We start from the raw sequence: 12,107 nt of genomic DNA, 5'->3' as shown, positions 1-12,107 counted from the left end.
TATTAATGGCTTTTTAAAAGAAAATTCTTATGCTGTCCTGTATCCCAAATTTATTGAAGTAATAATACAGAGTTTATAGAGCAGAAAATAACACTACTAGTTTAATAGCTAGAGCAATAAAAGGGAAGAGGTAATAAAAGGCTCACTGTGTAATTATAATTTCTATCTTGCAAGACGTAATTACAAGGCATAATGTGACCTTTACTGATCAAAACAAAAAGGGTAAAAATAAAAACAAGAACAGTGCAGTTTAAAGCATTTCCCCTGTTAGCAGTTTTGAAGTGAATAAGGTTAGAGGCAAAGAAACTGAATGAGGACACTGACGTTTGATTCATCCATCCATCCATTGTCTATACCCACTTATACCTATGGGCTGCAAAGGGGCTTGTGCTGATCTCCAGAGATCAATGGGAACAATGTTGGGGAACAGCCTGGACTGGTCAACAGTCCATCACAGGGCAACTCAGAGATACATGCAACAAGAATCATTCACCCACACACGCTCTGAACCTGGGGCGTTCCTTGTTGTACTACCGACATTTTTTTAAGGACCCATACTCGTGTTACTTTCATGTTTGAACCTGCTCTATTCAGAAGTGTTTCAGAATGTGTCTGATAAAACCGTCCATGCCTGGAGTCCAGTCATTTTTTTGTCTCGACACACTTGAGCATGGCCTATCTAATGTGTTTACTCCGGTACACTGATGTTAGTGCCCTTTAATTCCAGATCGTCTAAAATTAAAATTATAATAAATTTGTTAAAGACATATCTGAGTAATTAAAAAAACAAACAAAAAAAAACTCACTACTCCAACTAGTTCTGCCAGTAGCAGACAGGACCAACAATGATGTAACACAAGGAAGATTATAATAACAGAGCAGCCCCTGATATGCAATACCCAATCAGCAAAGGGATAAATATTAGCCTCTAGGCAGCTGTTAAGCTCATAAAAATAATACAAGCTCCAGCACTTGGTGAAAAGCTGGCCTCAGTTATGTGGTCTGGAGGGGGAAAGGTCACATAAAAGAAGCTCTGGCCTTAACATCCAGACAGGCTCAGAGGGAAACAAAGAGTATTTATTTATGGTGTTGAAGTACTTGGCCAGGCTGAATGGATTTACAATGGGGCGGACTGAAAAACATAAATAAATAAGTTTGCTTTTGCACATAAAAAAGATGGCTTTGACTTTCTCTTCTTCCTTTTGCCCAGTTGCAGATATGCTGATGAGGACAGCAAAGTCAGCAAGCTTCATTTGATGAAACATCTTCTTAAATGTATCAAACACATTTTATTTTATTCCGTAAGGCTTTGTCATTACAAAACAATTACTACCTTGTAGAACCTGCAGATTTTAACAAACTGAGCTGGAGTGTAGGAAGAACATTCCTGTCTTAACTGTACAGAATGTGACAATAAATAAACCAGATTTACAATGTCCTTGAAGCCAAACTGCTCCCAGCTGTTTATTTGGAATTGACAATCTCCTTGTGTTGGCTCAAAAGAGTAACTTCATGATGAAGCAATATGTTCCAGTGCTGGTGCCCTCTGTTCTGCCAGTAGCTTTGAATAAAGAATCAGCTTCTCATTTTTTTTTTTTTATTGTAAACCAAAGATCCAAAGTCTGTTTTTCCAGGTACTGGAAGTAGTCGGGGAAGGAAAAGCTTAAATTTCCCTGTGAGTCTGGGCAGAGCCTGCTGAGCTCGTTAGTGATATAAATCTCGGGGCCACTCCAAAGTGGGCTAAGACTTCGAGGCAGGAAAAAATGACAAGTTTCCAAACTGAGTTCATCAGTTATTTAGAGCAAAAAACAAAGGACAATATCAACCATTAGATAAACTGTAAAATAGCACAAAGAGTCTATATGAAAAGAAACACAAGCCTTTACACAAATCTGGCTCTGAGTGATGGTTGGGAGAAAATACTAATAAAACTTTAATTTCAAACCGAGCCATGTATTTTGATATCTCATTGTTTTTCCACCAGTAAAAAAAAGACTGGAGAAAGAGGCGGATCTGACAGTTTTACATAAGCTTCTCTGTATCAAAGTTTTCAGACAGTAGCCGCAGGACTGTTGACATGGCACAATTTCAAGGAAATAGTTTGTGTTTTTCTTTTATTTTATTTGTCAGTCAAGGTTTCTGTTGTTGATCCAAGCCATTTCTAGCAATCTAAGCTTTCTGCTCATTTTGTCAATCGTGATCATTTCTGTTCATGCCATATAAAAGTAAGAAAATGAAAGATTATCTTTCCTAAAACTCCACCTCTCACATCCCTTTCTGACTTATTCTTTTGCAAATCACAATAACCCTTCAAACCTGATCCATATTTTACAAAAATCAAACAAGTGATGCTGACCTCTTCCTCTGGTTCCTGGGCCTGTGGGGTGTCATGGTGGCTGGGTGATTCACAATCAGGGCTGTAGTGTTCACAGTAGTCGTAGGCTGCCCTGGGGTCTGCCGCTATCAAAAGCTGCTGAATATCACCCTGGAAAAAAGAGAAACGAGTCAGTGGAAGCGGAGTAAAGATTCCCACATCTTGGATGTCATTTATCCTGCATGGCTGTTAAGATAAACAGGTAGTCTGCTGGATAATTTACAACCAGTATCCAACAAAAGTCTATAAGATGGTCTGTGGTGTGATTTATTTAAATTTGTTCCAGCCTGGTTTGGTTTGGTAAACGTTTTCAATATGAAGCTTGGAGCTTTTATCACATCAGCTACATGAGAAACAAGTTATGGGTAAAAATGAGCGACTGTAACTAAAAAAGAAAACACCAAGACATTTATTTCTGCTCCAAACACAGTTCTAACATTGCTTTAAACTTTAGTATTAGGTTCCTGCATGGATAAACCTGTAGGACGTTTCAGCTTTTATTTAGAAATGACTGTCAATGACAATAGTAGGAATTTTGCAGTTACCTTTCCTTTCACCAATAACGATTATACAATCATTTATTAGGGTATTTTCATATTCATGTTTTTGATGGTATGTTTTATAATATAATTTCACATTTAAAAACAAAGATTATCCTACACTATACAATACTTTGCAAAATTATTTACACCTCCTGGACCTGTACACACTTTTCTACAAGGTTAAATGTGTTTTATTTGGGGATTTTATGTGATTTATGTGATTAAAAATAAGAAGAATTGTGCACTGAAAAAGAAAAATGATTGTTTTCAAATGTTTTTGCAAATACAAATTTCAAAACTATGACCTGCATTTGTATTCTGTCCATCTGAGTCATTACTTTGTAGAACCACCTTTTGCTGCAGTTATAGCTGCAAGTCTTCTGGGGTTTATTTACTGATTATAAGAATAAAGACAATTGGTTGAACTGAAATTAAATAAATACATACAGTTTATGCTTGTAATGTAATGTGATGAAATGTGAAAAATATGAAGGAAAATGAATACTTTTTAAGACACTGTTCTTTGCTTCATGGCTTCTGGTCAATTACTGAAAGCCTCACTCTATTTCAGTCCAGTCTGCTCTGACTGGTCAGCCTGCTGGTGGAGTACAGGCAGCTCTTCTTTCTCTCTTTGACCTGTGCCAAATTAACCACTGGGGAGTTATTCAATTCAATTGAATTCAATTCAATTATAAAGCGCCAATTCACAACACATGTTGTCTCAAGGCACTTCACAAAAGTCAGGTACATACATTCCTATTAATCCTAACAATTGAACAGTGCAGTCGGAGTTAGCTTTTTATTCAAATTGGATAAAAAGTTTTTCTATCTAAGAAAACCCAGCAGATTGCATCCAGTCAGTGACTTGCAGCATTCACTCCTCCCGGAGTTATCACTGAAATGCGTATGCAGGCATGTAGATTAGATATGTAAAGCTACAGAACAAAAACCAAAACTACAATACAAACGATCTGATTCACGAATTCAGGAACAGTGTTTCAGCCGGCGACGATAACTGCTTCTGACATGGATATTTTAACTTTGCAACTCCACAGACATTGTCATGTCTCAAAAGCTATAAATTGCTGAAGAAAATGGAAAACTCTGAAAGCATAACAAGGATTCTTTAATGCCAATAAAGTGTGCTCCCGTTCCCTTCGGCTTGACGGCCCAAGGTCTTCACCAGCATGATGGTAATAAAATGAGACAATAAAAAACCCAAGGTGGATGTTGAAAAACCAAAGACAGTAGTCTCTTGACAAATAATTAGATGAAGCTTTATAGAATGGTTCTAGGCTGTAGGGGAGTCTGAAAGCCTTTAAAAAGAACTATTCTACAGTTACACTTTCTCCATCATTAAGGTTGGCAAGTTCCTGTACTCAGCAGACAAAAATCCAAAGTCTGTACTTATCTGAAGTCGTCTGTTTTTCATGAGTCTATGGAAAAGGAAATTAGATCTCTTCTCCCAACTGTTTGAAAGGCATATTTTCCATGATACTATCGTGTGTATTTAGGGGAAAACTGGGACATGCCATGCCTCTAATTTTGAAAATGCTATTAATATCTATCTACCTTTTTCAGATTTTTTGGATTCCAATTTAGTGGAAAACTGTGCAAAATAACTTTGAGAAAGTTAAGAGAGTGCACAATCAGGGTGGCCCCTTCAAGAGGAAGCACATACATGCAGAGTGCATTAAATTACAGGAGGCAACATCTGTATAAGCTTAGATCTCTGGAACGCATTAAATACCCATCGCTCTGCACTCCCATCATATGTTACCAGTAAATCTGAGCAGTATTGGAGTAACCTAAACTAAACATTGGCTCATTAAGCTTTTGGGTTTATAGAAGGGTAATCAGTTTGGATCAGTGCTCTTTGGTTGTAAACAGATGTGTCATTTTATCATTTTTAACCTATAGGTTACTTTACAATAAAGCAGCCTCTGTGTAGTACGATTGTTTATGAATCTCTATAGTTCCAGTACCTTGAAAACGTACTTACTCTGGTGGAAACGTTTAACATTTAGTCACATTACAACAAAAATGTATGTATTTTATTTACATTCTATCTGATAGACCAACATAATGAAGTGGGTTCTGTAAAGTTGAAGGAAAAACACACATTACATTTTCAGCTTTTTGCAGCCTCTTTCTTCTCAGATTGCCCTGTATTTAGTTCCATAACACTTCCATTAAATCTGACCTACTTCCGAGTGCCTGCTGAAAAAAAGTATCACCACAGCATGATGCTGCGATCACCCCAATTCATGTTGGCATGGTGTGTTAAACATTGCGTTTTTTGCTCAGATTTGTCCTCTACATGGTTTGTGAAAAACTGCAAACCAGACATCTTTCGGATATCTTTTAATAATAGCTTTCTTCTTGCCACGCATCCATGAAAGCCAGATTTTTGGAGTGCACGATTATTAGTCGTCCTGTCAACAGATTATCCTACCTGAGCAGTGGATCTCTGCAGCTCCTGTTGAATTACAGTGGGCCTCTTGACTGCTTTTCTAATGCTCTCCTTCCACTGCCTGTCAGTTTAGTTGGACGGCCACGTCTTAGTAGGTTTGCCATAGTGCCCTTCTCTTTCCATTTTGGTACAATGGATTGAACAGTGCTTTGTGAAATGTTCAAAGCTCTGCAAATCATTGTATAACCTAACCCTGCATTAAACTTTTCCACAACTAAAATTCCTGACCTGTCTGCTGTCTGTTTCGTTGGTCTTCATGATGCTGTTTGTTCACTAAAGTTCTCTAAGAACCCTCTGAAGCCTTTACAGCACAGCTGAAATTATACTGCAAATAAATTGCCCACAGATGCAGTCTTTACTAATCTGGTTAAATTTGAAGCCAGTTTGTTGCACTGGATTTTATCCAGTGACATTCGAGAAAGAGAGCTGAAAACAAGTCATCCCACCGTTTATTCCCTAAAAATATTTAAAACAATGTACCATGTTCCTTCTACTTCACAATTATACAATACATTGAGTGGCGGCCTGATTGGACACGCATTTTGTTCACCTCCACGCCCATTTCTTTTTTTTATGACGTGCGTCCTCCGGCAAAAAAAAAGCGTTGTTTTCCGGTTGGAACGCGGCTGGGAGAACTGATGCGTGACAGTGGAGTGTGTGGTATTGACAGTTTGTGAGACAACAGAAGCAGATCTTGGATTACCTGAGAGTTCGTCTGGCTCACATCAGAAGCTCACCATTTGGATCGAGTGTTTCAAAACGCCGGTACCGTGAGTGACAAAACAACCTATCAGCTTAAAGATGCTGATACAAGTTGTCTAACTTTATGCGCCGCAGAGCACAGTGTTTGTTTTGCTTCCTTGTGCGTGTATAAAAACCATGAAATGGAGTTTTTTCTTCTATTAGTTTTTTTGGATGGATTGGACTGGCGAGAGGAAAAGCCTGGACTGGCTTATTTTTGTTTGAACTGAAATTGACTGAACTGAGTTAATTCTTATTGTATAGACTATTATTGATTTTTGTTGTTTTTTGCTGGGGACAATTAAATTGTGGCTGTTGGGTGATTCTCCATCAATGTTTCGGGTGATGAGCATGTCTCTGCTTTTTTTCCCTTGTGCGGGATTTTGGATTGCAGAATAAATATGTCAGGAGAGAGACGTGGCTGGCATCCCAGAAAGAATATTTCAAACCTTGACTCCATAATACCGCTACATAAAAGAGTGGCACCCCAGATGGGACACATAAATGAAGAGAAACATTGAATGAATAAACCCACTAAATAAAAACAATAAGAATGTTTGTACTAATACTTTGGGGCGCAGTGGAGTCCTCACACATAAGGTTTTTCTCACTCAGAATGTGCCTATCAAACAAAAACCTTACCGGGTGTCACCCATCAAACGTCAGACCATCAAGGAGCATGTTCAGGAGATGTTGGAGAAAGACATTATAGAGCCATTCACTTCTCCATATGCTGCTCCAGTGGTCCTTGTGCCAAAAAAGCAAGATCCAAAACCAAGATTTTGTGTGGATTACAGAAAACTAAATGCTGCCACACACACTGATGCATATCCCATTCCTAACATCCAGGAAATATTGAAATCACTGGCTGGAGCAGCTATTTTCACAACTTTAGACCTCAACAGTGGCTACTGGCAAGTTTTAATGGACGAAGACAGCCGTGAGAAGACTGCTTTCATCTGTCCCATTGGGTTATACCAATTTAAAGTGTTGCCCTTTGGACTTAAGAATGCTCCTGCCACCTTCCAGCGGTTAATGGAAGTAGTTCTAGGAGACTTAAGAGGAAGTAATTGTTTTGTCTACCTAGATGATGTCATCATCTATTCCACCACACCAGAGCAGCACATGTTTGATCTACAAGCTGTTTTTGACAAAATACAGATGGCAAATCTAACAGTAAATATGAAAAAGAGACAATTTTTCCGTACCTCACTGAGGTTTCTGGGTTACATTGTTTCTTCTGCTGGAGTAGGAGTGGATGCAGAAAAAATAAATGCTGTTCAGGACTTCCTGATTCCACAGAACATCAAGGAGCTGCAACGATTTCTCGAAATGGCCGGATGGTACCATCGTTTTGTGCCAAGATTTTCACATTTCACTGAACCTCTCAACGCTCTTAAACGGAAAGGGGCAAAGTACATCTGGACTCCTCAATGTCAAGCAGCTTTTGAGGCTCTTAAACAACACCTTGTTTCACCACCAATACTTGGACATCCTGATTTTAACCTTCCATTTATCGTCTACACAGATGCCAGTGAAGTTGGTTTGGGTGCTGTCCTCGCTCAGCCAACAAGACTTGGGTCAGAACATGTCCTTGCTTTTGCCAGTCGTACATTAAACAGAGCAGAAATAAATTATTCTACCACATAACAAGAGTGTCTTGCGGTGGTATGGGCTCTTGAAAAATGGCGATATTCTCTAGAAGTAGACACTTTACTGTTGTCACTGACCATTCTTCTCTTGTCTGGGTTTTTAAAACCACAAAACCCAGTACAAGATTGATCAGATGGGCTCTTCGTCTTCAGGAGTTCTCCTTTACAGTAGAATACCGTAAAGGCAGATACAATACAGTGCCGGATGCTTTATCAAGAGCGCCAGTGGACATCAATCAATTCTCCACCTGTGCTGCTGTGTTACATTCCGTGAAGGATACATCACGACAACTACAAATAACAGATGAAGATATCTGGAAAGCACAGCAGGAGGATCCCGATGTGCAGAGTTTTTATGAAAAAATTGTTGAAACCGGAGAAATCAGTGTAAGCCCCACCACCAAATTCACTATTGTGGAAGATAAAGTGTACAAAGTGACGCAATTGCCTCATAAAACGCAGCATCAAATCTACATTCCATCACTTCTTCATCAGGAATTACTTCATTACTATCATGACAATCCGTTATCTGGCGACCTTGGACGATATAAAACCTACAAGCGATTGCAAGCACTTGTGCATTGGCCCAAGATGAGCTTGGACGTAAGAAATTACGTGCGCAATTGTAAGATGTGTCAGCTTTACAAACCTGAAAACCGGAAACCGTATGGGAAGCTTCAACAGACTCTTGTCAGCAAGCCCTGGGAGATGCTGGGGGTAGATCTCATGGGACCATTTCCCCGCAGTACCAGGGGAAATCTGTATTTAATAGTCTTTGTTGATTATTACACTCGCTGGACAGAATTATTTCCTCTTCGCAAGGCAACAGCGGACGCCATATCTCATATCCTGACAAAAGAAATACTCATCCGTTGGGGTACACCAACCTACATTCTCTCGGACCAAGGCCCACAGTTTGTATCTTCTGTGTTTGAGGAAACCTGCAAACGGTGGAATCTCCAGCCGAAGAGAACATCGCCCTACCATCCTCAAACCAACCTAACGGAAAGGATAAATCGCAACTTAAAGACAATGATTGCATCCTATGTAGAAGAAAAACATAAAACCTGGAACATGTACTTATCAGAGTTTCGTTTTGCTCTCAACTCAGCTGTACATGAATCTTCAGGAGTGACCCCTGCTGAAATCAACCTTGGACGTTCTTTGAGGGGACCCCTGGATAATGAGCTTCACCCACACCTTTGTGATCCAGATTCACTTGCTTATCCCACAGCAGTACGACTGATGGAACTCAAACAACTTTTTACCCACAATTTGGAAAAGGCATGCAAGAGGCAGAAGAAATATTATGACAAAAGAAGGAGAGAAGCTGACTTCAAGGCACAAGATCGTGTTTGGCTCCGCACTCACCCCAGCTCAAGAGCAGACATGTTTTATTCTGTCAAACTTGCTCCACGTTGGAAAGGACCATACCGGATTGTCCAGAAACTAGGACCTTTAAACTATGAAGTTGTCATGGAAGACACTGGGGAGAATCTTCGTGTAATAAAAGTGACACAAATTAAACCTTGTTATCCTACCGCTGACGAAATCGACAGAGAGCAGAAAAATGAACAGCGATGAGGAAGAATTTCCTGGATTTTCAAGTGGATGATATGATTTAGCGCCTTCTCAGGTTTCAGCTTTCTTCAGGGGAGGGGGAGTGTGGCGGCCTGATTGGACACGCATTTTTTTCACCTCCACGCCCATTTCTTTTTTTATGACGTGCGTCCTCCGGCAAAAAAAAGCGTTGTTTTCCGGTTGGAACGCCGCTGGGAGAACTGATGCGTGGCAGTGGAGTGTGTGGCATTGACAGTTCATGAGACAACAGAAGCAGATCTTGGATTACCTGAGAGTTGCTGATACAGGTTGCCTAACCTTATGTGCTGTCGAGCACAGTATTTGTTTTGCTTCCTTGTGCGTGTATAAAAAAACATGAAATGGAGTTTTTTCTTCTATTAGTTTTTTGGATGAATTGGACTGGCGAAAGGAAAAGCCTGGACTGGCTTATTTTTGTTTGAACTGAAATTGACTGAACTGAGTTAATTCTTATTGTATAGACTATTATTGATTTTTGTTGTTTTTTGCTGTGGACAATTAAATTGTGGTTGTTGGGTGATTCTCCATCAATGTTTCGGGTGATGAGCATGTCTCTGCTTTTTTTCCCTTGTGCGGGATTTTGGATTGAATAATAAATATGTCAGGAGAGAGACGTGGCTGGCACCCCAGAAAGAATATTTCAAACCTTGATTCCATAATACCGCTACAATTGTGTTTATCTATCACAGACAATTCAAACAAAATAAAATAAAGCTTGTGACTGAAATATAACTGAATGTAGGGGTACGAATGCTTTTGGAAAGTACTGAAGGAGTTGGGAATAAGATGTTGTCCAGTGGAGTGGAGTAAAACATTTGTGAAAGAGGTGCACCGGAAAAATCTCCTTAAGTAACACCATTAACAACTAAGAAACAAAATGTTTCAAAGTAATAACAGCACCCCTGCTACAGCATATCGTTTTTTTCCCATAACTCATAAGTAAGAGACAGGCGTGCTAAAACACAGACACAATGAATCTGGGTTGAGCTATGTCTGCTTCCTTCTCTAAAGCCTGTCCTCTCTGTATGTCTGGGAAGAAACATCTTATTCTTAACAGTTTCCTTTTTTAAACAAGGTTTACTGTGCTAAGCAAACATGCAGTCATTACAACAACAAAATATGCTAAATAAAAATTACACAGAGATGTCGTCAAGAGACCACACGCATTAGACAGTTTAAGCCTCGCAATGATTCAGTCAATCCCGCACTCCTTAATAAAACCCTCATTCCATGCCTCCCTCTGCTTTTCCTTTCATCCTTGTGACTTCCTTGCGCATATCTTAGTTCGATTTGTTGACGTTCATGTCTGGGTCAGGCCGCACTTCTTTTTGGCATCTGTTCATGTTCCTCCTCAGAATCCCAGGAATGATCTAGGGCAATTTGCTCAATCTGCTCAGCACTATTCCAGACATAATGGGATACATTATCCTGTCAAAGATGCTCAACAATAAACCTTTTGTGTGCTATTTGTGCAAATACAACATGTCTTTAAACTGTCAACTCCCATATAAAGAATAAACAAACAAAAAAAGAATGAATTGATTAATGAATTGATTAATAAGGCTGCTCTATTTATATTTCACTCAAAGAGAAAGTAATTGTTTCTTATACAAAAGAGAATAAACAGAAGAGAATAAACAACTCCCTGTTTCTCCCTGAAGCTCATTTCACATTTGATTGTAAACTAAGAAATTTATAGAAGTGGATAGACACTGCTTTGTTCCCGCTGGACTGACGTCTGCTGAGGAGTATCTTTCCTGGCTCACAAAGCTGACCCAAAAGATGCATTAATCACAACGGGCGGAAAAACAACAAGCAGATTTCTTTTTTCCCTTTAACTGCACAGCTGACCATAAAATTTGTCTTTGGAAATGGATCGTTAATAAGGAGTCAAATATATGATTTTGATTGTGAGCAAGAGGTTTGCGCAGTTTGTATTACAAAAAGCAAATCATGAGCCTCTACAGTCAAGTAAACCAAAGCAGAAGAATGAAGATTTGACTTTGATTGGATACAGACAGCTCCTGCTTGCACCACATCCAGGGGGTGGAGGTGCATGACTTTCCTAATCATGTCTTTAAGGGACTTATTTAGAGGCATAAAAAAAATGTAGTTTCTTCTTTGAATCTAGAAAATCAGAAACATGTTGGATTAAGAAACTCAATCAACTCAGAATACTTTAACTGAGACTGGAAGAAATTAAAGCACCTTTCTTTGGCTTTCACAGTGTTTGTCCTACATTTGTTTGTATTGTGGAGGTGTTTGTGTTGGTCTATAGCCAGGATAAATAGAGTCATGAAAGGACTTCCAAAGGGCTTTCCCTTCCATTGACTTACATATAGTCCTTTCCATGAGTTAAATTAAATTACTGACCTCAACATTGGTGGTGTTAACTTTAGGGCAAAGGTGCCCCCAGAAAACAGTGGTAACTGAAGTCAGACAATTTTATACTTTACCAGTACTGATCAGTAGTCAGCCAATGAGAAACTAAAAATCCAATCTTTATACCAATCCTTGAACACACCATACGTAAGTGTGAACAGATCTAACAGCAAAACTCTTCAGTAGTGATGTAGTTATTGAAAAAAGAAGACTCATACAACAATTTTTAGTAGCTATACATATATGTGTAATAATAGGGTTAGAGTAAGTACAAATGAATTAATAAGAAGTAATTTAAAAGAAATCGTATTTTTACACAGGTATATTGGCTGTTCTTTCCGGAT

The 12,107-nt window shown here is 39.1% G+C and overlaps 1 protein-coding gene across 1 annotated transcript in view; it reads right to left on the bottom strand.

The window, feature by feature from the left end:
• LOC124869853 (collagen alpha-1(XI) chain-like) overlaps positions 1-12,107 on the bottom strand; it is a 133,644-nt gene that overhangs the window by 91,646 nt on the left and 29,891 nt on the right. The window contains exon 5 of the mRNA XM_047368016.1: positions 2,357-2,485. Within this exon, the coding sequence (XP_047223972.1) occupies positions 2,357-2,485 (129 nt within the window). The remainder of the gene's footprint in view (positions 1-2,356; positions 2,486-12,107) is intronic.

This window comes from Girardinichthys multiradiatus, chromosome 6 (assembly GCF_021462225.1).
Source record: "Girardinichthys multiradiatus isolate DD_20200921_A chromosome 6, DD_fGirMul_XY1, whole genome shotgun sequence".
NCBI lineage: Eukaryota > Metazoa > Chordata > Actinopteri > Cyprinodontiformes > Goodeidae > Girardinichthys > Girardinichthys multiradiatus.
The sequence above is the reverse complement of the archived record's forward strand: the minus strand, read 5'-3'. Positions and strand labels throughout refer to the sequence as shown.